This window comes from Delphinapterus leucas, chromosome 5 (assembly GCF_059928025.1).
Source record: "Delphinapterus leucas isolate spDelLeu-1000000601 "Yukka" chromosome 5, BTC_Dleu_Yukka2, whole genome shotgun sequence".
In the NCBI taxonomy this organism is placed as follows: Eukaryota; Metazoa; Chordata; class Mammalia; order Artiodactyla; family Monodontidae; genus Delphinapterus; species Delphinapterus leucas.
Genome location: NC_143133.1, coordinates 30,109,926 through 30,134,733, shown reverse-complemented (window position 1 = coordinate 30,134,733; position 24,808 = coordinate 30,109,926). Strand labels below are relative to the sequence as shown.

At 39.4% G+C, this 24,808-nt stretch overlaps 1 protein-coding gene across 1 annotated transcript in view; it reads right to left on the bottom strand.

The window, feature by feature from the left end:
• Positions 1-2,875: 2,875 nt before the first annotated feature.
• CFI (complement factor I) overlaps positions 2,876-24,808 on the bottom strand; it is a 37,263-nt gene continuing 15,330 nt past the window's right edge. The window contains exons 4-14 of the mRNA XM_022567126.2: positions 22,580-22,746; positions 21,596-21,709; positions 21,341-21,451; positions 17,816-17,839; positions 17,644-17,664; positions 14,715-14,750; positions 12,771-12,874; positions 12,496-12,599; positions 9,393-9,670; positions 4,691-4,795; positions 2,876-3,289 (exon numbers count right to left, since the gene is read on the bottom strand). Coding sequence (XP_022422834.1) covers positions 3,072-3,289; positions 4,691-4,795; positions 9,393-9,670; positions 12,496-12,599; positions 12,771-12,874; positions 14,715-14,750; positions 17,644-17,664; positions 17,816-17,839; positions 21,341-21,451; positions 21,596-21,709; positions 22,580-22,746 — 1,282 coding nt within the window. The 3' untranslated portion in view covers positions 2,876-3,071. The remainder of the gene's footprint in view (positions 3,290-4,690; positions 4,796-9,392; positions 9,671-12,495; positions 12,600-12,770; positions 12,875-14,714; positions 14,751-17,643; positions 17,665-17,815; positions 17,840-21,340; positions 21,452-21,595; positions 21,710-22,579; positions 22,747-24,808) is intronic.

Sequence of the window (24,808 nt, the reverse complement as noted above, 5' to 3'; positions counted from 1 at the left end):
GAATACAAACTTTGGGCGAAATAGAAACAAAAAAGGTGGTCGCCAGATGAGCCCAACCCCAGGCTAGGTTAGTGGAGACCGGCCTGCCTTAAGTCTGCCCTCAGATGCTCAGCCAGGCACCCTTGGGCTGTGATCAACTTGAACTACAGTGGAAGGAAGAGGAGAAATGTGCTTGAGAGGTACTATCCTTTTTACAGTAAAGGAGTTGAGGTGCCCACAGAGCAGTCATGTGACAGTATCCAGTCAAATCAAGGTGGCTTGCGGCATCTTCGTTCCCCCACCAGGGACGGAACCCTGGCAGTGAGAGCGCCGAGTCCTAACGCTGGACCTCCAGGGACTTCCCAAGGTCTCTTTCTGCCATCACCAGATGCCAAAGATTTTTTTTTTCTTTAATTTTTGGACAGCACATTTCAACAGTTGGGAAAAAGAAACAGAATTCTTTTTTTTAAGCTTTCTGGAGCTTTGGGTTTCTCATCTCTGAAGTTTGGATGTTGTACCAGATTACCTCTGAGGTCCCACCTAGCTCCACCAGGGGAACACTTAAACCAGGCTCGCCTCTTTCAGAGAAACTCACTGGTATGGGAATAAGTCTTCAGAAAAAAAGACAGAATATTGTATAGTAATGTTACCTGGTTCCAGCCCTGTTATAGACACCCCAAATCTCTCCTTTTTACCTTTTCTGTATACATTTACTCCTTGGTGATCTCATCTAATTTCTTTACCCTAAATACAGCCTCAGCTCTGAGGATTCAGATTTAGTCTTTGTTGTCGCATCTTTCCTTAGGGATTAAATTCTCAAACTCCATTTCCTCTGGCTGATAGAGATCTTCTCTTTTTCTCTCAAACAGATCTCCTTTTCTACTGTGTTCTTCATGGAAATCACTGCCATCTTTCCAGAAAACAAGATTCTAAGTTTTATTTTCACATTCTTTCATAATCAATCATTAGATATTTGTTCTGCTGCAATGATTCCAAGATTTACTTTTTCCTCTTAATTCCTGCTGTCAGATACCAGGGTATGGCATTGACCACAGGACCAGCTACGTGATTTGCAGGGCTCAGCACAAAGTAAAAATGCAAGGCCCCTTGTTCAAAAATTATTAAGAATCTCAAGGTGATAACGGGAGATATGAAAGCAAGTCTGGAGCCCTTCTAGGTTCAGGGCCTTGTGCATTGGCACAGGATGCTTGCTGGTGAAGCCAGCCCTGACTGACCATATCACATAACTCCTAGATGACTCACTTTCATCTTTTCTCCCAAAGAGCATTTGAGGCTTCTTTACAGGGCACTTTCATCTACTCAGCAAAACCTGTTATTATCGAGACAGACACTATTGGTTGCAAACCCACAGCTTCCAGGTCTTGCCTGCTAGCAAATGGCTAGTTTGTCTATATATACTTTGACTGTGGATGGACAGGAGAGGAAGTCGGGAAGCCAGTTAGGACATTATAAACTAGGTAAGATATTATTACGGCTTGGCCCAAGGAGGAAGCAGTGGAGGTGTGAAAAGTGGTCACGTTCTAGGTGTAACGTCATGGTAGATCCAACAGGATTTACTGATGGACTGAATGTGGTGTAAAGGGAAAGAAGACTCAAGGATAACATTGAGGTTTTGGCTTAAACGGTTGGAAAGATAGAGAGTTCTTACCAACTAAAATGGGGAGGATTCCAGAAGAAGCAGATTTCAGGGAAATTTTAGAAAATTAATTTCAGACATACCATGTTTGAGAAGCTTGCACTGAATTTGTAGTTCAGAAGTGAGATAAGAGCTGGAAATAAACTTGGAAGTCGTCAGCATAGAAACGGCTTTTAAGACATGGGACTAGTTAAGATCCTCTAAAAAGTGAGCATGTAAAGAGGAGCGAACAGGGTCTAAGTCGTAGGGGGTCAGGTAACTAAGCAGCAGCAAAGGAGACTAAGAAGGAACAGGCAAGTGCAGCAGGAGAGCGCTACATTCCAGTGTGTCTAAGAAAGATAGAACCATCACTTCAGCGGGTGTGCAAGAAGGTGAGGACAGGGTATTGATCACTGGATTTAATAACATGTAGGTTATTGGTGAACTTCACAAGAGACGTGCCCATGGAGTACTGGGGAAAAAACACAATTGTAGTGCAGGAAGAAAAAATAGAAAGAGGAACTAGGGAAAGAAACTATGGTCAAAATTATCAAAACAAATTATGAAAATATAAAATATGCTGTTTTGTGCTGATTCTTGTCTGAACGATTAAATGCCTTGGAATGGGAACTTATGGGTGGCTGCAACTAGGCTGTGTTTTTTCTGTTTTTTTTAAATTAATTAATTAATTAATTAATTTATTTTTGGCTGTGTTGGGTCTTAGTTGCTGCACGTGGGCTTTCTCTAACTGTGGTGAGCGGGGTCTACTCTTCGTTGAGGTGCGCGGGCTTCTCATTGCGGTGGCTTCTCTTGTCGCGGAGCACGGGCTCTAGGCACGCAGCCTTCAGTAGTTGTGACTCGCGGGCTTTAGAGCGCAGGCTCAGTAGTTGTGGCGCACGGGCTTAGTTGCTCCGCAGCATGTGGGATCTTCCTGGGCCAGGGCTCAAACCCGTGTCCCCTGCATTGGCAGGCAGATTCTTAACCACTGTGCCACCAGGGAAGTCCCTAGGCTGTGTTTTGTTTTTTCGTGTTTTTTTTTTGCGGTACGCGGGCCTCTCGCTGTTGTGGCCTCTCCCGTTGCGGAGCACAGGCTCCGGACGCGCAGGCTCAGTGGCCATGGCTCACAGGCCCAGCCACTCCGCGGCATGTGGGATCTTCCCCGACCAAGGCACGAACCCGTGTCCCCTGCATCGGCAGGTGGACTCTCAACCACTGCGCCACCAGGGAAGCCCAATCACATTTTCTAATAAATAAAATATGTATGCTTGACTAGAATTTTTATTTGAGAATTGTACAGAATTCCAAAATGGCATAAACTTTGTAGAGACCTTTAAAAAAATGTCCAATAAAATTGCCTTTATTTTTTTTCCTTGAAGAAGTACTACTTATGCAGTATCATTTCAATTAAAATGTAACTCCTGAGAGAAAAAGAGTAGAAAGAAGAGAGCACAGTTTTTTATACATTGTGCTGAGAAATACGAGACCTTCCTACATGAAGACTAATCCAGTCAAAATAATTGGCCACTTTTGTGTAAACGCCTGGGAACTCTGAATTTCCGCAGTTCTCACCCCAACTCACAACACCCCAAACATAAGTCACATTGTTGGCGTCCTTACAGACTAAGGGGCCTCCAGAGTCCCCTTTACAGGCATCAATAGAACCATCATCTGTACCTGAGAAAGACCAAGGAAAAGGAAAATCACACATTTACTTCCATTTGTCAAGGCTGCCATGCCGACTTCCTGCCTCTTCCACCAATACCTGTACTGACACTGAGTTTCTTACACTTGCCTAACAGGCAATAACACGTGCGCTCCCTTACAGAGCGGGCCCACGGACTTGTAGAGATGCAGATTGGGAAATGCTGTGTCTTCTACTCATTCTCCAAGTTTAGCAAGGGCTCCCCCTCCTTCCGCTACTTTGTGGAAGCATATACTATGATGAGATAGCAATCTGAAAGTAGCTTCAAAGGCTGAGTGGGTAAATAATAGAAGTACCTAGTGATCATTAAGTGCTTAATATGTATTAGTCATTCATTGTTTGAAATCTCACCACAACCCTATGAGAGAAGTATCATTATTATCCCTATTTTAAGATGAGACAAGACACAGAGAAGTTAACTAACTTGTCTAAGGTCATACAGCTAATAAGTGGCAGAGCCTGGACTTGAACCCAGGCAGCCAGACCTCGGAGCTTGTCCTCTTAACTGTGCTATTGCCCCTTGGTAGATTTTGTGCTATTCTCTCCGTTTGTCCTCTGTAATCCTGAACTCCATTTTAAGATGGGAGGGCACAGGAAATGGCCTGTTTACTTTCTTCTCACTCTTATGACTTTCTAAGATTTTAAATCACTGTATCCAAGAAGTTATAGAAGGTCAATAACTCTGCCTTTTTCTATAACCCACTATTTATAAATGGTTTCAATAAAGTGTCCTAAATGCACTACTCTGGCTGGTACCCTGCCTTTGGGTCACCAGCAAAAGTAGGGACTGCTGTAGTTGTGTTAGGTAGTAGCAGTAGCATCCCTGTGATCTTAAAGGAGAGAGTGGACGGTATTGTGGGAAGCATAAAGGGATTTCCGAGGAGGGAGAATTTACTTCCAACTGGACGCATTTGAAATGAGATCATTTGGATTTTTACTTAGAAGTCTGGGTTTTGATCCCGAATATACCACTTGTTGTCTGTAAGACTTGGGCAACTTATATAGCTGCTCTGCATCTCATTTTCCTCATCTATTAAGATCACCAAGGTTGCAGGTGAGGAAACTTGCTCAAGGTCACACAGGTAGTAATTGGTAAAAACCGGAATGTAAACCCAGGCAGTCTGGTTCCAGAGGCTGTGCTCTTAATCACCTTGCTAGACTGCCGCATAATGGCTTAAGGAAGATTTTTCCTCTTGGTATCAGACTGTGGAACTTGAGCTGAGGGAAAGGGGCTGGAAATGTTTGATGATGCAAGAGCCAGAGACCAAAGGAAAGAGTTGGAGGCCCAGATAAAGGGGGTGACTCAGTGGGGAGGAAAGACATGTTTGGTTAGTGAGTATAGAGACATTTCTGAGAAGCCACTCAGTGCTTACCTGCACACTCCATTTCTTTTTCAAAGTAGCGATCTGGGTAGAACTTAGAGCAGTTTGCTATTAGGTGAACTTCACCCCACTTAAGTGAATAGACTTTTTTGTTATCTAAACAAAGAGAGAAAACAAGTAGACATTTTGAAGTTACAAATGAGAACTCTAAGTATTTACTTTCATAATTTAGTAAACCATTAGGAACATATAAGAATATATATTTTCTTTAATACATATGTAAACTTTTGAGGATAATTGATTAGCAAACTTGGTCATACAACTGATGGTATCCCCAGTTTCTAGAATTGTCTTTCTAAAAATAGTCAAGGGGCATTATTGAACGTCTGGCCTGTGTACTGTGAGATGAATAGGATAGACTATTCCACTCTGATCACTGAGTCCAGTGGTAGGGCTGGGGGATGGCTAGGAATCTGTTATCAGCTTATGTAAATAGCTCCTATCTTCTTATAGTCCCTTATTTCCTTGAAAGGGCTTGTTAGAGTGCAAACAACGTTTTAATATAAGAATTTAAGATGAAGGAAATACATATGAAGTTACCAGTATCTATGTGTTTTTGCTTCTGTGAGGAACTCTATCTCCTAAACGATCTGAAAGTGATTGAAAGAGGATTTAGGATTTCCTTTCCTTTTAAGTCACAGATTTGGGACTTGAACTTGGTCCAAGGAAAGACAAGGACCAGGTGCTGTTGCTGATTGACAGTCCAGGGAAGATGACAACAACCTAAGAACACAGGGTGAGATGTCTCAGGTACAAGGAGTAAATTTTTGTCCTGTCTCCCCTCTTCCTTTCTCCCAGCTTGCAGCAACTTTTATGTGCTCTAAGAGGGCAGGGGCTAGGCCCGATTCATTCACTGCTGCACCAGCACCCAGCCTCGTGCTAGCACAAATCAGTTACTTAATAAATATTTATGTAATGCAGGAACTCAGTAATTCTATTATACACTAAATATTTTATGCCAAATGACGTGGCTCCTCAATTAATCTCTAAACTACCTGGGGACAGAGACCTCTTGCTTATCCTGAGAGGACACCGCCACAGACCCTAGCAGTATATTGAGCACGTAGTAGTTAACTGTAGGACTAATATTCTTCTCTTCTGGGAAGCAGAGGAAGAAACAAATCCACCAATGTATGTAGCAAATCAGGAAAGAGTTTTTTTCTCCTTCAAGTCCTACTTCAAGTTAGTCTTAATATGACTACCTTATTCAGGATAACAGCTTTTCAAAAATTTGTAATTTATTATTTCCCCTAACTCAGGATAAGCCTTCAAAAACTGGGAGCTCTTGTAACATGTGAGAGATTTTTAAGAATCGGGAGATTGCTTCCTCCCCTGAACTCTTGTTTTGTATGTTTCTTGAAGCCTCTGTCACGTTCTGCTGTCTGGTGATGGCATCCACATCTGATGGCGCCTCTGTACTGTAAGTCCCTTGAGAGCTGGCCTTTGCCATCCCACTTTGTAGCCTCAGCATCTCTTGTTTGTTGGCTGGGTCCATATTTTTCATCAGTGAGATCTTAGCACTTTAGCCTTACTATCTTGCACTCACAGAAAGGGCTCAATAAATGTGTTGAATCACATTTGATTAATAAATAAACCAGTGCATAAGAATATCTCTACTAGTTTATAGAAAATACATGGAATAGAAGCACATGTTAAATGTCACATCAAGGATACAATCATCCAAACTCAAGGTGTGGAAATTCTAAAATAAGAATGACCCAGTTTCATTTAAAATAAATACGTTTTAAATCAAAGGAAGAGGTAACTGTTCTAGATTAAAAGAGATTTAAGAAAAATAGCCACTGAATGCAATGTGTGGACACTGTTTGGATCCCAATGGAAATAATCTGATTGTAAAAATTTTTGTAAATAATTAAGGCACATTCAACACAGCTGGTTATTAGACGATATTACGGAATCATTTTTATTTTGTTGAGTATGAAGGGTGTTGTGGTTTTGTTTTTGTTTTTGAAGTCCTTACCTGGTAAAGATGTATACTGGAGTATTCATGGGTAAAATTACATGATAGCTGGGATTTGATTTGATATGCTCCAGGAAAAAGTAAGTGCATGTGGGGGAATATGTTGAAAAGCTCCTGATTTGTCTTTCGGATCCTTTCTCCACCCTTCAGTGCCCTGCCCTCTGCCCTGAGAGCCTGAGCTGGAGGGATTGCCTCGATAGGAATGCCTTCACCTCTGGTTTCCAGCAGAGGACTCCAGCAGAAGGGAAGGAGGGAAGGAGAGAGGATAGTGAGATTGGGGCTGGCTATAACCTTCAACCCAAGGTCATTACTTCTCTCAAGGTAACCTGCTTTACCTAAGACTCTTTCTCCTTCTGGTAACTTCTCCTTCACCTTATACCTTCAGATCCAGGAAAGGTCTCAGTTCTGGTACTGTTAGTCCTGGGTTCCTGCATAGCCCTTGTGGTTCCCCAACCTCCCACCTACATCTTTATTATTAACTCCTTTACGAATAAACTTTCCTAATTATCCGATTGTGATTGTGATCAATTCAGGGAGCTAAAACAAGAATGGTGGAATGTTGATAACTGTGAAAGCTGCATGAGGAAAGGTAGGTCTATTTTACTTTTATCTCTTCTTTTGTGAGTACATGTGAATGTACATAATAAAAGTTTTTAAAAAACAGAACATGGAATTCCCTGGCTGTCCAGTGGTTAGGACTCTGTGCTTTCACTGCCAAAGGCTGGGTTTCAATCCCTGGTTGGGGAACTAAGATCCCACAAGCCACAAGGTGCAGCCAAAATAAAATAACATAAAATATTAAAATGTTGATATTAAAAAAACAAACAGCCAAGAGGCACATGAGAAGATGCTCAATATCACTAATTATTAGAGAAATGTAAATTGAAACTACAATGACGTATCACCTTACATCGGTTAGAATGGCCATCATCAAAAAAATCTACAAACAACAAATGCTGGAGAGGGTGTGGAGAAAAGGGAGCCCTTTTGCACTGTTGGTGAGAATAAAAATTGGTACAGCCACTATGGAGAACAGTACGGAGGTTCCTTAAGAGAAACGAAAAATAGAGCTACCATATGATCCAGCAATCCCACTCCTAGGCATATCTGAAGAAAACCATAAATCGAATTTTTACAAGCACTCCAGTGTTCATTGTAGCATTATTTACAATAGCCAGGACATGGAAGCAACCTAAATGTCCATAGACAGAGGAATGGATAAAGAAGATGTGGTACATATATACAATGGAATATTACTCAGCCATAAAAAGAATGAAATAATGTCATTTGTAGCAACATGGATGGACCTAGAGATTGTCATACTGAGTGAAGTAAGTCAGACAAAGACAAATATCACATGATATTGCTTATATGTGGAATGTAAAAAAATGGTACAAATGAACCTATTTACAAAACAGTAATTGAGCCACAGATGTAGAAAACAAACTTATGGTTACCAAGGGGAAAGGGGAAGGAGGGGATAAATTGGGAGATTGGGATTGACATATGACATAGTAGACATATAAAGTCTATTATATATAAAATAGATAACTAACAAGAACCTAATATATAACACAGAGAATTCTATTCAATACTCTGTGATGACCTATATAGGAATAGAATCTAAAAAAAGAGTGGATATATGTATATGTATAACTGATTCACTTTGCTGTATGGCAGAAATTCACACAACATTGTAAATCAACTATACTCCAATAAAAAATTTAATTAAAAAAAAGAACGAATATAAGGACATAATAGTTTCTGGATGAATTAATTACTAATAAAATTTTAGTATTTTGTAAATCTTGGGTATTCAAACATACCACAAATCCAGGTTCATTTACATGCATATTTTATACTTTTCAATATGGCAATTGTAAAGAATGTGTTGGAATAGGAGTCTATTAGACTAATGCAGTGAAGTTATTTACAAAGAGTTTAAGAGGTCGAAAGGAAGCTAAATTTCTAGGCTGACTTCGAGAAGAAGGGAAAAGCATGGCCTAAATTAATTCTAATCTATCTCCAATTTAGCATGTCTTGCTAATAATTTGCCCCTAAGGGTCTACATCTCTTATTCATATGAATTTTCACCTCAAGTCTTCTTAGAAGCTCAAAGAATGAATTCTTCATATTCTCTTTCTCTTTGTGGGATGTGGAGGTGTGAGGCATGGAGAATAGGTGAGGGCAGCGGAGAGAGCTGAAGGGTTGTGGGATCACTGACTCAGCATATAATATGATTATCCCTTTGAAAACCTTTTTATCTTTCATCCATATCATTCCAACAAATCCAGAAAGCCCATGCTATATGTCCCCCGTCACTCTATTTTTTTCTTGGTGAATGGTTACCCCTCAATGTATGTTCTATATCACAGAGTATAGGTATCCTTTGAAACTCTAGGTCAGGATCAATTACATAATTTGCAGAACCAAGTGAAAATTGAAAATGTGAGGTGGGGCCCCTGCAAAATTTATTAAGAATTTCTTGATGGTGACAATAGAGCAGTACACCAAGCACAAGTGTCTTCGGTGCCCAGAGCCCATGGGCAACCACACAGGTCCTATGCCCATGAGCTGGCCTTGGCTGGACATTCACTTTTCTGGATTTGATGCAATGTTTCTCTCTGGACACTAGGAGATTAGCTCCTATGCATTTCTATTCCTATTCATTTTTCAGCCCCTGGATTCTGATTAACAAACTGTAAAACATACCTTTTTCTCGACCCCAGCCAGAAACGATGCATTTATCATTAGGTTGAAATAGATAGGGAGACCAGGGGACACAGGCAGGGACGGAATGAGGCAACACACATTCTTTTCGGCTTGGGTGTTTTTTCATTTCAATCAAAGCTATGTCATTTTGGTAGGTGGCTCCATTGTACTTATCGTGGATAATAATTTGATTTACCAACTGAACAGCTATCTGAGAGTCAGGCCTTAACAAGTCTGTAAATGATGTCCATATTTGGTAACGACGAATTCTGCTGATTCTGTAACAGAAAGGAAAAGGGAAATAAATATATTGAGAAAAAAAACAACTATAAGTTGGACTTCTGATGCTTCATCTTTAAATTCTCCCTTTTTAAGGAAGTTTTTCATTTTCCCGGATTTTTTTTTTTTATCTTTGCTGTCATGAAACAGTGCAATTAAATTTTCTTAGGACAGAATTAAAGTCCGCGGGTAAATGAAGAGAGGAATAGTTCATCTAACTGCTCAATATTAGGGACATAAAGATCTTGCTAACTACCAGATATGCCAGAAGTAGAATGAGTTGGCTGCCTCTGAAGTAAGAGCACCGGCACTGAAGGTGTTTAAGCAGAGACCAGAGAGCGTCTAGCAAGAAATGTGCTTGAGGAAATAGGGAGTCAGAGCACAGAACCCCAGAGGTTCCCAGGGTGAAGACCACAGCAGTCATCATTCTGACCTTTAAAACTGACTTCATCCTAACTCCGCATTGTATTTATTTGCTCACAAGCCTTTCTTCCTGTTTGTGCTACCTGAAGTCAAAGATAGGGTCTTATCTATAGATAGATGCCTGTGTTGAGTATTATACCTGGAACACAGCAGCTGTTTTAGAATTTGGTTGAAATGGTGAATGGGCTAAATATTGCCTGTCCCGATGCCTCACTCTATTTTCATATCAGTTTTCAACTCGTGGTTTCCAGCAAATTGGGTGTCTACCATCACTTTCTCAGGGAATCACCTTACAGTTAAACAGTGATGTCCTAGGAACTAATGAGTGTTCAAGATGCTTTTATTTAAACTTAGAGTTCCAAGAATGCTGTGTTTCGTATTCCTTTTGGTTGTTTTTCAGGATCAGAGGTCCTGAATATTGTTTAATGTTTAACTGTTGATCCATTCAATTTACTTAACAAATATTTAGTGTGTACCTACTATTACCAGGCACTGTGTTAGCCACTGGGATGCAGAAATGAGCAAATCGGAAATAGTTCCTGCTTTCATGGAACTCAGGGTCTAGGAAAGGATGCAGCATTAAGTGGATAATCACACCAGTGAAGATATGTATTCTACTGTAAAAAGTGAGAGGAACTCACAGCACATGGGTTCTGAGAACATATCAGGAGGGCTTAGACTTTAGGGAGTGGGGGAAGGTTCTCTGAGGAAGTGAGGATTGAGCTGAGATCTGAATAACGAGTAGCACTAACTAGGGAAACAAGGTAGGAAAGATGCTTTCAGGCATGGGAAACCATATGTGAAGGTCTTTTTGCAGCAGGGAGCAAGGTACACTTGAATAATGGAAAGAAGGCCAGAGCAGGTGGAATAGGGGCAAGAAGTGACACTGTGGAGCAAGACGAGATCGGCAAAGGTAAATAGGGGTCACATCACTTGGGGCCTAATGAGCTGTGTTAAACATTTTGTTTAGTTTTTTATCCCAAGAGGAATGCAAAGCTGTCGAATTTTAAGTGGGAAGTGGTCAAAACCAGGTATGGAACTACTACTCTTGCTGCACAGTAGGCAATGGATAGATGGGGGCAGTGCTGGGCAGAGTGACTGTGGGTAAGCCAATTCAGAATCGGTTGGTATAATCCAGGAGAGAGGTGGGAGCAGGGTAATAGTGGAAAGAAGTTCTGAGAATTAAATAATTGGAAATTAAAGAAGCCATCTGGAGTTGGTGATACACTGGCTGAGCTATGGTACGGTCGAGGGAGTGAAGTGCGAAGATTTTTAGATTTCTGCCCCGTGTAGCTAGATGAATGGTGCTGTCATTTGCTGAGATAGGGAACACTGGGTCAGGGCCATATCTGGGGGAAGGGGCATATCATGAGCTCGGTCTTAGACCTTTTGAATTTGATTTACTTCTGATAGAGCCAAGATAGTCAGTGTACTGTAGGGTCAGGGTTGGAGAAGAGGTCTAGGCTGGAAATATCGTTGTGTCAGCATATGGTGGTATTTTAAAGTACAGATAATTTTAGAAAGAAGAAGTAAGAAGAGAAGAGGAAGCCAGGATACACCTTGAGGAACTCAGGTATTTCAGGGGAGCAGTAATGCTCAGTCACTGGAGGAGGAAGCTGCAAAGAAGGCAGAGACGGTGTGACCAGAGAGGTAGGTAGAAAACCAGGAGAGTGTTGTGTAACAGAAGCCAAGAGAAAAGGGTCATTCAGAGGGAAGAAATTAGAGTTGGTGCATTGCTCCAATCCATGAGGATTTTTATGGGTGTCATTCAACAGATTTCTTATCTCTCTCAACTTTGGGTCACCTGCAGATTTTCTAAGCAGGCCTTCATCTAAGTTACTGTCAGATACGTTGAACTTGATTTTACCCTGGCTCTGCAACTGACTTGTAGTGTTGCTTTAGCCAAGTTATGTAACTTCTAGTCTCAGTCTGCTTATCTAGAAAATGGGAGGAATAATATTTACCTCTTAGGACTGTTAAGAATATTAAAACAAAATAACATACATGAAAGTGCTGGACACAGTATCTGGTCTGTAAGAGGTGCTCAATAAATGGTGCTTCATTCATTGTAAAGGTCATAACTGAGGGCAGAATTCTGAACCTGTTCTCCAGGCTGACCTTGATCCATGCAAATGAGCCGAGTGAAATAACTTGGTACCTACAGGTTTGATCTGCCCTTGCCAGCTGGGATCAACAGTTTGGTGTGAGGGGAACACAGTGGGTTCTGGGGAATTGGCCTCTGGGATCCGATCATGAATATCAGAGGGCGTTTAGCAGATAATAGAGTGGAACTTGTCAATTATTTTTCTTATATATGCTTTTATTTATCACCTGCCACAATCTCTATTACCTAACTTCATTGTTTCAGGAAATCCAGCATCTACTGGAGACGTTTTTTTACCTGACACAATGTGCAGCAGTCAGAATCCAACAGCCACCGATATAAATTCCTCCACAGTTGATTTTCTCACCTTCCTTAATTGCCACCTGCCATGGGAAGTCTCCCTGTAAAGACATTTGTGTGGTCACTGCCATCCTCCAAGACAGGTGGCTCGAAGATATTTCCATGGCAAGACTCTCAGTCTCTTGTAATTACCACATTCCACCCCCACCTCTATTTTTTCAAACTTGGGCTGCTCCTGGGAAGTGACATTATAACTTTTTGTGCGGGTTTACCACTTTTGCTGGCTTTCCTCCTATGACTCGTTTCCTTCGAATGTGCGTGCTGTTTTTAACTCCACAGGACAGTTTAGGGAAAAACGATTTTATCCATTTTCTTTCTTTAAGAAAGGAAGAGATTGCATCATTGTGATTTTGAAACCATTACCTTCTGGGCAAACTTCTTGATTATCTATGTCATAAAAACAGCAGAGTCACAACTAATATGAAACAGGCCAGATTCATTAGTAACTTATTTTAGATGCTAAACTGTGCTATTCACCTTGTTTAAAAATTCTGGCTTAATATTAAAATTGGCTTGATTCTCTGAAGTTCTGCCCAAGGTGGACTAGTGGCAGAAAGAGGCTGCCTGAGGGGTTAAACATTTACCAGCCTCTGGAAGATAAGAGGAGCCACATGCCCAGGCATTACTACCATGACAGTTCAGGATGGGGGTCACATGCAGAACTCCAGCTTCTTACTTTCATAGTTTTTACTTTCTAGAGGCTGTTTATGTGGGACTCTTTTCAATAATATTAACATTAATGATGTTAACGTTGAGTACTTTCTGTCAGGCCCCATGCTAAGTACTTTGTATATAGTTTATATCACTTAATCATCATATTAACCCTGAGAGGTAATGTGCCAGGAACCCCTGGACAATCCAGGATCAGTGGGCTGGGAGGGGGGTTGTGTTTTTAGCCACTTGACATGTGATGATATTTCCTTCCTCTGTGAGCACTCAGACAAGGCACGTTTGTCACTGGGAGGCATGGTAGACCAAGGCTTAAGACATGAATTTGCAAGAGAATTCATGACAAAGGAAGAAAGTAAAAGTATAAGATGCTCTTCTTATTCTCTCCCTCTATTTTATCATGTCACAAAAATTTCTGCCATCCCAAATGAGAAAGGAAAATTAATATCATTCTCAATTACTTTGAACATACAAGAAGGAGGTAGGTCCTCAAGGGAGAGAAGTTGTGAACAAATGTGGATAAAAGAATTTGGGGGGAGTCCCATCCATCCTAAGAACTGTGTTGGGGGAAGAGTGTGATGATAAATTTTAAATTTCTGCTTGGACCTTTGAAAGAAGAGGGACCCCATCATTTGAGGACTATGAAACCAGCTTGGGTAGTATCTGAAAATTAATGTTGCCTTGAATAGAAAATAAAGGGCCTTTGTTGGAAATCCCTCTAACTGCTATCTGTAGCTTTGAGATCTAAATCTTTCACTCATTGCCTGATTTTTAAAAAATTGTTGATAGTTTTTGGGCCTGGCAATTGGAAGAGAGTCTTACATGAACTTCAGTTTTTAAACCTCCTAAAATAGGGAGATACTTCATTCCTAATTTGCATTTGAGCTTGTTACTCACCTACGGTCACACAACTAACAGATAACTGAGTCAGGATTTAATACAAGTCAGTCTGACTCAAAAGCTCTTATCAATTACTGTCTTCCCAGAAACTTAATACTTTAATTAAATTTGGCCCTCAGTGCAGAACTGGCCAACATACAGATCTTCACAGACCTCCTGTTATCATGGTTTAAAATATTGCAAAAGAGCAGGTTCATTCAATTCACATCTATTATTTTTCTATTTCAAAATGTATGTCCTGGGTCACACTTGAAATCTGGTTGTTTTTGACAAAACTGACCTAACAAATCTCATAACAAATAGAAAAATCTTTTGTAGGACTAGAGTGTTGTTTTCATTTCAAAACTAGCCATATGAATTAACCCATTTTTAAAAGCAGTTCTCAAGAAGCATTTATGCTTGTTTTTCTTAAAAATGATAAGGAAAGTAGTTATGTTATTCTTTTCTATTTAAGTTGATATCAAAGGTAATTGTTGCTTGAATCAATTATATTGCATATATGCGTACATACTCACACACACACAAATGACATTAGAATGCAAATTTAACCAGTGAAGGACCAGTAAAAAAGAATAATGCTAACTTACCTGCATCCATATCAGCAGTCAACATTTCTGTTTCTTCTATAATCAAACAAAAGTTCCAATGTTTAATATTGTGTTTATAGTAAGAAGTAAATCATTAAAATCATTTAAACTTTGTTAATAATTACCTGTCTAAACCTTGTCCTACCTTTAAAAAGGACAGTACAAAATCTTATTTCCTTTCTATAGCTAGGTAATTGTGAAGGCTCAAGATGAACTATGTAAGAAAATTTTCAGGCACAAACTACTGGTGTCTGTTGGCACAAGTGAATGGTTAGACTCATGGTGCTGCAGAGTTCTGCATTTAGAGCCGGCGAAATGCCCAGTTCAGAGAAGAAAAGCATCTCTTTCAACTCTGCATTTGCAAGGTCTTTTTTTTTTTTTTTTTTTTTTTATTTTTGGCTGTGTTGGGTCTTCGTTTCTGTGCGAGGGCTTTCTCTAGTTGTGGCGAGCGGGGGCCACTCTTCATCGCGGTGTGCGGGTCTCTCACTATCGCGACCTCTCTTGTTGCAGAGCACAGGCTCCAGACGCGCAGGCTCAGTAGTTGTGGCTCACGGGCCCAGTTGCTCCGCAGCATGTGGGATCTTCCCAGACCAGGGCTCGAACCCATGTCCCCTGCATTAGCAGGCAGATTCTCAACCACTGCGCCACCAGGGAAGTCCTGCAAGGTCCTTATATAAGGTAGGGAGCAGTTATAGACACTGACCGAAATAGTCCTGAGCTGACATTAAAAAGGGTCTTCTCATTTTGTATATATAATAAGGCACCTCTTAACAGGGGTTATGCAATGTTTAATTGGTTTCAGTGTTAGGCATAGTTATTATTAGTCATTTGGGATGCAGAAGTCAAAAGTTAAACAAAAAGAAAAACAGAAACACATTCTCTCTTCTTCCTTTTTTTTCTCTTAGACCTTTGCTTGAAGTTATATGGGATGATTCCATCTTCACTCTACTGTCCTAGAACATTTCAGTCATGGACAGGATCATCAGTTCTTTGACCTGAGGATCCAAAGGTGAATTCCCACAACGTGTTGTTCTGTCTTGGATGAGGGCGCAGCCCAGAGGGGTTACTTTGCTGCAGCAATCCTGTGTTTTATCACTGGATTTCCCAACTTCTTTTTGGGAGAGACATACATGTATCTGTTATGCTACACATTTAGGTTATTTTCTGCTCAGAGCTTTCAAAAAAGCAACAACATGAACCAAAGAGAAGACTTCATATTAAATGCTCAACAAAGGAAGATGGGGAAAGTCCAGTGTAGCTGAGATATACTGGATATTAGAAGAGCAGCATAAAACTCCAAAAGCACAGACCATAAGAAAAACAATCAATGACTTTGATTAAATAAAAATTTAAACATTTAAAGATTAAATTTAATCTTTAATCTTGGCTAAAGTTAATAGATGGGTGACAGAATGGAAGAAGGTATTTGCATGTCTAAAACTGAAAATGGATTAATATCTAGAATGCAACAAGAAAGAAGACTGCAGTCCCAATATGAAATGAGGCAAAAGATGTGAACTGGAAAAAGGACAGAAAGAAAAGGAAGAGGAAACTCAAAAAGCTAGTATGCATATGAAGAGAAACCCAGAATCATTGGTTACGACAAAAATGCAAATTAATAAACAATGCCATGTCACTTGAGAGTATGACTAGCAAAATTAGAAAGCTGCATAGTACTAAATGTTAGTGGGTTTGAGGCAAGCCCTTGGGTGTTGTCGGTGGAGGTGAGGACCACTCTGCCAGAGAACGAGCAGGCCCTAGGTTGTCAAGACCCAACAATTCTTGGCCCAGCTAGATGTCTCAAAGAAATCCTCCCACACATCCTTAAGGAGAGGATATTCACTGCACTGTGAGTGCGGGCTGAGAGTCCATTACTGAGAAGGTAGGGAGTCACTTGTGAAAGATGAACACCACAGTGTTTTATCATGTGGCAGTTAGAAGCAACAGATTAGATGGAAACATCGCAACATGGACAGATCTTAAAAACACAACGCTTTGTGAAAAGATGAAAAGGAAATATAAGATCTAGAACACAATACTATGTGAATTACAAATGTATGCTCACAAGGTAACAGTACACACTGGATAAGAATGTACACAAACAAAAAGACATACACATTAAATCACATTAAAATGGTTGCTTATGGGGAATGGGAGTAAGGTATAGGAATAAAGGAGAATAAATAAAGCAAGAGAGGGGGCTTGCCTGGACAGAGATGATCATGTACAGTGAACTAAGGAATATCATTAAGGCATCTCTTTGCCCCTGAGGTCTGAAACTAGGAAGGAAGGAAGGACAAGAAGGAGGGAAGGCGAAAAAGAATAAAGAAGAGGAAACAAACAAAAACAAAACAAAACAAAAAGGACAGCAGCCTTGGAGGGCAAAATGACAAGAGGGAGGGAATACAAAGAAATAGTTGAAATTGCCCTTTAGAACAGGGCTGATCTTGAGCATATAAAAGTCACTCAGGAACCCTAAGGAGGACCGTAAACTTTTAGTAGTCATTTTATATGAATAATGAAGAAAGGGATGACCCTAAAGAGCTGGAAGATTTCGGGATACCTGTTACAAAAGTAAATAAGGAAATACCTGTCACAAAAAGATGTTATGTTTCCTCTGGTGACAATTTCTTCAGGAGCTGCCTTGGTTTGGGGGAAAAAGCAAAGGAAGAGAAGGGTATTTGGCAGAGGTGAAATGTGCAGGGAATGCGCCTTGGGTGGTTTTTGGCTAGCAGGCTGTGAACGGGGAGTGTGGGAATGAAAGTTTACCACACTGTGGGGGGGGGGGAGGCCATTGTGCCTAAACAAATGTTAAAACCGGTTATGTCATCCTCAGTTAATAGTTACCTTAAAATATAAGATAACAGCAGTGCTTGCTTGTATTTTGTTTCAATTCTGCAATATCCTGAAATTTTAATAATTTTTTTACCTTGAGCCATATGTAAAGCACCTGAAAAAAGAACAAAAACAAAAAAATTACCACAGCAAAGGATAATTTTTATTTGGGAAAAAAATGCATACCATTTCAAGCTAGAACACCTTATTCTTCTTCTCAATTTTGTAATATAAATTTACAAAATTTATTGTAAAAATAGATTTACCTTTAATTTCAGGATGTCCAGTTCCTAAAAACAAAACAAGAAACTCACTGTAGCAAAGAGATCATTTTCACTTGAATTAAATATACACTTATCATTAATATTTCAGTAATAGTATAACAACTTTAATATTTACAAAAAGATAAAAGGGAACCACAGTATGCCATTTTTTGTGGGCACAACCTAATACTTTGATTTTTAATACTGCTTAACAAATATTTCATCTTACATTTAAACACACACCAGTTTCACCACAGCAAGGAAATCATTTTAACTTCAGTTTTAAAAAAGGATTCGTATTTTAGATACATTTGAATACATACCCAACAGCAGACTTATTATACAGTTAAACAAAATTTATTTACTCTTTTTAACTTATATTAATAAAAAGTGGGCTTATAAAGGATAAATGAAATTAAGGTATACTCCAAACCTCCCTTGGTTTAGTGATTCTGATCTGTTCCCTGAAAGGAGAGATCAATGAATATATATTTATTTCACATCTCTGCTCTCACTTGCCCTTTCTCAGAGAGGGAAAAATTAGAATCATTATTGAAATACAAAGCACAGCTCACTCTAAAGATGGATAAACTGAAGTAACAATGACAGTTGACAAAATGTATTTTTGATATGGATTCAAGAAATTAATACTAAAAGTAAGCTTTATGTTATAGTTATTCCCTTGCAGTAGGATTCTTTTTCTTTTCTTTTTCTGATAAACTAACAAATTCTGAGGAGGAGAAGAGGGATGGAGAGGGGAGGAAGAGGAGGAGGTAGAGAGGAAACCCAAAATATTATATTGAAGCAGTGAAAGCTTCAGAGAGAGACAAATGCTGTACGGCTTCACTTATATATGGCATCTAAAAAATCCAAACTCGTAGAAAAAGAGGTCAGATTTGTGGCTACCAGGGGCAGGGGTTGGGGGCTAGGGGATTGGGTGAAGGTGGGGAACTGGGTGAAGGTGGTCAAAAAGTACAAACTTGCAGTTATAAGGTAAATAAGCACTGGGGCTAGTGACGTCACCAGCATGGTGACGATAGTTAACACTGCTGTATGGTATACTTGAAAGTTTCTTTGAGTAAATCCTGAAAGTTCTCATCACAAGGAAAAAGAATTGTAACTATATGAGGTGATGGATATCAACTAAACTTATTTTGGTAATAATTTTGCAATATATGAGTCAAGCTCATGCTGTACACCTTAAACTTCTACAGTGTTGTATGTCAACTATATCTCAGTAAAACTGAGGGTGAGGGAAGCTATCAAGCTGCACTGGCAAAAGTCAGGGCACTGTCTTCCTCCCTGAAAAATTTTTTGAAATTTCTTTCTTTCCTCTCTTCACTAAGAATTTCACTACATTTAACCAAATTAAAGTATTTTGCTCAACTGCTTTATACCCTTCAAATAAATTAACGTGATTTGAAATCCTAAAAAGTGTGTCTTTTAAGAACTGATATCAATGGAAAATTAAACAAAATTTCATTAAAGTCAAATACTTGGCATACCAAGCAATTATACATAATTAATATCAATTAACTTATCCATACATATCTTCAACATTTATTTAATGCTTATGTGGAAGGCACTTTACCTGGGACATTTGGAACGTAAAAATAATTTGATCCTGTTTTAAAGGTGTTTGCTGTTGAGAAGGAAAGGTAAGACGAGTACAAAAACCTACAATAAACCATTAACAGTAATTCAGTGGTGTCCTGACACGGACTTTACCACTACACAGGAGGCTGTTGTGTCACTTCCCAGTTTGCGTTCTGTGACATCATGTCAATGGCTTGAAATCACCCACGGTGGGAGTAATTTACAGCCCAGAAATTAGCAAAAGCTACAAATCAGGGAGTCCCTGTCCCTCTTCAAAGCCAACTGTTAAACATTTACCAGCGCACCACTGGATTCGTTCCATAAGTGAGGTGGATTCAAGGACCCACACTCCTCCTGCAGCCTTCCCATCTTTGAAGAAAGCAGCTCCATCCTTTCCATTCTCAGGCCAAAGCCCCTGGAGCCACCCTTGACTGCTCATTTGTTCTCACACCCCCATCCAATCTATCAGCATATCTTTTTGGCTCTAGTTTCAAAACATATCCAGAATCTGACTGCTTCTCATCATTTCCATTCCTACCAACTTATCCTAGTCACTATATCTCTTCCCTGGATTATTGCAGTAGCTTCCTCCCTGGTTGCCCTGCTTCGCCCCTCGCCCTCATACAGCCTATTCCCCACCCACCCAGCAGCCAGGGTAATCGTGATTTAAAATGTAAGTCAGATCATGCCGTTCCTCTGCTTAGAGACCCAATTTCACTCACTAACAGGCCTCACTGGATCTGCCTTGATCTTCCACCCAAGCACCGCTCCAACCTCTCCCACTGCTTGTCTTCTAACCCACCAACCCCACCTGGAATACCCACCACACTAGCCTCCTTGCTGATTGTCTCTCAAACATACTGGAATGGTCCTGTCTTAGGAACACTGCGCTGGTTGTTGCCTCTGCCTAGAATACTCTTCTGAAGACATCTGCATGGCTGGCTCCATCTTTTCCTTCGGCGCTTTGCCTAAAAGTAATAGTGAGTGAGCCTTCCCAAGCCGCCTTACCTAAAATTTCAGAACTTACTGCTAGCCCCCTCCCCGGGGCATTTGACCTCTTCCTTGCTTGCTTTATTTTTTTTCTTAGTATTATTTTACTAGATATTTTTACTTATTTCTCTATTGTTTCTCTTCCTCCACTAGAATATAAGATCCATGAGGGGGCAGGGATTTTGAAATATTATTCACTATTGTAACCCCAGCATCTGGAACAGGATCTGGCACACATAGTAAGAACTTAATAAATATCCGTTGAGTAGATGAATGAATATATTAACTTAGGGAGATGTTTCCTCCAGAAAGCATCAACGGGAGCAGGAAGTCAGTCTGTGTGGGACACAGTAGGTACCTAGTAAATATTTTCCACCTTTGGAGGTTTTCCAATGAGCACCAACAAGCAAAGAGCACCTACTCATTGCTTTGAAACTTGGTAAGTAAAGGGAAAGAATTATATCATTCTGCCTTTCTACGATGAACTGAATTTCGTGAAAACACAATAGTTCTTCTCTATAGAATTCCAGTTAATAAATGCAGAAGGAATGTTGAGTTAGAAATTGCCATTTTTAAAGAGAAGGGGGGAGAGATAAATTAGGAGTTAATATGTACACACTACTATATATAAAATGGATAACCAACAAGGATCTACTGTATAGCACAGGGAACTCTACTCAATATTTTGTAATAACCTATAAGGGAAAAGAATCTGAAAAAGAATATATATATATATATATATATATATATATATGTCACTGTGCTGTACACCTGAAACTAACACAGCATTGTAAATTAATTATACTTCAATAAAAATTTTAAAAAATGAAATTGCCATTTTATATTCCCTATTGACGAACTGGCTCTAGGCAATAATTACAAAGCCTGCTAAAACCCCTGGGTCAAATAATGAAAAACAGTAACCATGAAACTTTAAATTACCTTCACAACCAATTTCATCTTCTCCAGTAATGCAGTCCACCTCACCATTGCACTTATACTGCTTTGGAATACAAACACCCGATTTACAGAAAAAACTTTCACCTCGGCACTCTGTGCAAACATAAATACAAGAGGGGTGTGTTTTTTCATTCTTAAAATGGAATGAGATGGAATCTTAATTCAATGGTAAAGTTGCTTCTACTTTCTTAGTCAAAAGAATGCTTTTGAGAGTTTAAAGGCTAGATTCATTTCTACCTTTACAGCACAACTCATCGCTCTGGTCTCCACAATCATTGACACCATCACAGGCCTTCTTCTGAGGAATGTGTTTCCCATTCACACACTGAAAGGAGTCGTTTGTTGGAGAAACTGTAAAGTAGGAATTATCTTTGTGAAATTTATCTGTGGAGTTGTGGGTGACATCTTTATCACATGTTTGGATTAATGGGGACCTGAAGATAAAACCAGGCACAAATAAAAAATGATATAAAATGTATGGGTGGTAGCATTGACATAGTATATACGATTAATAAGGAAACTAAACGCCAAAGCTGTCTTGTGGATGCCCTTTTATAATCTCTGAAAACCAGCATTCATTGTGGAGGTCTCTGCTCGCTGAGATGGGGCAGGGGTTTCGGGAATCAGGAGCCCTTGCTGACACTGGCGAACTCTGGTGCTCATCCATTCCTTTCACGCTACTACTTTATCCCCCACCCCCATCCTGAGGCTTACTTGGCAGTGCTGTTTACATTTTGATGGTACTTATTTTTTAGCACCAAAAAAGGCTTTGGTCTTTAATACTGTATATATGGCAAAAATATTCCAAGGTCAGGATGAAGGAGAAAAGTGGCAATGATTGCCTGAGGCACAGATGTGGTCACTTAACCATTTTAAAGGAATGTGTAATTGGCCGGACCTCTCGAGGGAGATGCTGAGTTTCTTCTAATGTTTTATTAACTTGTGTTTGCTACATCAACTTTAATCCATATATTCAAGGAATCAAAGGGGAGTCAAGCAACTTTACTTCCCATATAGGAACCTGGATAGAAGTAATATCTGAATGGCAAAAAAGGTATAATAGGGGAAAAGCACCCATTTCGGCTCTAAAACCCAAAATATGATTTTGCCATTGTGTTTGCCTGGCAAGAGGGTATCTGTAATTTGTTTGTTTACTACAGACTTGACGTGAAATAAACAACTTTGAAGGAAGGGAAAATATCAGGCCAGTTCTCCACTAACCTTCACTCCCTGTGTAACACACCACATCAGCCAAACCCTCGGAACTGTTAGTTAGTCCCTTAGTAAAAGTACATTCAGCCAAACTGGTCTCAAATCCTCGACAATGCACATGTAGACATTCAGTGGAATTTATATGACGATCTCTGCTTTGAGTATCAAGAGCACCTCTGCAAATCAAATAAATGAAACAGTAAGGTAGAATAATTAGTACTTTGTATTTATAACTTTACTGTAGGAGGTAAAGGACTATTTCCTCTTATTTTCTACATAAGGGTGATAGATTGGGCAATATGCTTAAATTCTCTGAGCTTCAATATCTTCACCTGTAACAGGGAATATAACTACCTCATTGAGTTTTGCAAAGATTAACTAAAACAATCAGTTTAAACTGACTGGCCAAAGTTCAAAACATGGCAAGCACCCACAAATATTGGTTTCCTCTCCTCTGTTTCTTGTTAAGGAGGAATGCCTCTTCGTCCACACTGCTGATTTCTTTCCAACCTGAGATGTGTCATTCTTGGCCTCTCTCTACGGCTTAACTCCTGTTCTCTCCAGGAAGGGAGTGGATTAATTTTATCAGGGAATTTTGGAAATGTAAACCAGGAAAGGTCAGCCCAGCTCTTCCATTTTTTCCTTTTGGGTCCTCTTCACCTGCCGAATGCTGTAAGTCTTACCTGGTTGTCCCCATTGTTGCCTGGGATCAGGGAGGTTCAGTTAGTTTGATTCTAGCAGGTCCATTTTGCTTTTACGCTAAGCTACATCGTCAATTCAGTCTTGACAGTATTAAGTGATATTTTGACATCTATGTGCCATTGCTTGGACTTCTCAGTTTGTTCAGAATTTGTGTAGCTAAGAGGCTACCTCAGTGACCCGATATCCTAGAGATGATGAGTTACAGTGAGCTATTCTTCCAGAACATTCAATTGCTCCCTGCTTTTCTCTAGAAGTTAATGGGGAAAATGGGTTAAAAATAAAAGGTTGAGCAAAGATGCATCAGGCAAATGTAAACAAAAATTAAGCAGTAATGGCAATATAAATATCAGATAAATTACAATGAAAGGGAAAAAGAGAGCAATTAAATGGAACAAAGAAGTTCAGATCCATAATGAAGATATAGTGGTCATGAAACTGTGCCAAACCACATCGAAATATGAGAACAGATGGGAGCCATTTGGGGCAATCTGACACGTGAATAATCTGTAAAACCTCTCAACCTATAAATATCTAAAAGTACTAGATAAATGTCCTCAATGAGCTCTTAAGGAATTAAGGGAAATACCCACTGGCTAAAATCAGAGAAGTCTGTTCATGAGCTTATACAAAATATAAGAACAAAAATTGGGAGATCAAAGAGTGAGAGAGTTTGCCATTAGGTTGAATCACAGGTTGTAGGTCACAAACTGTCAAAAATAAGAAATACTCTATGGCTCAATTTAATCATAAGAGACTCTCACTAATGAACTACTAGCAGATGTGGTTTAGGAAGAAGAAAATTGAAGCCAGAACAAAGAAGTGAGATGAAAGAAGCAACAACAAACCAGGAAGTTGGTAAACATGAAGTACATCTGAGTAAGCACTGACTGAACAAAAGTAATGATAATTGCTTATTATATAATGATAGTAATTAACTTCAGGAATATATAAAAATAAGGTTGAACAAAATACTGGAAACTTGACATGGTAATGCCATTCTTTGTATTGATATTATTCCTGAAGAGGCCAAGGACTTTCTAAGTTAAGGGTTCATAGTATAAATGTAAAGATAACCGCTAAAGGAATAGAAATAGGATGTATATAATTTTCAAACAAATTAGAGGAAGAAAAAGGAGAAGATTAAGAAACAACAACAGCAGCTTTATTAACCTAATAGAAATTTAAAAAGGAAGAAACAAGAGGACAGAAAAAGCAGGGTAACTAATAAGCCCAAAACAAGACAGGAAAAATAAATTCAACAGTGTAAATAATCACAATAATGTAAATGGACTAAACTCTTCAGACAGTTATTGTCATATTGTATTTTTTTAAAAAATCTAGATATGTGTTGTTTATAAGGGACACACTTAAAAGATAAAAGCATAGAAAACTTGTAAGTAAATAAATGGGAAAATATTTGAATAAAGCAATCAACAAGCTTTCTAATGGATAACACATCTATTATGCAGAACCCTGCACATGAAGCATTTAAAATATACTCAGTACAAAGCAAGTCTCAAAAACATATTTAAACAA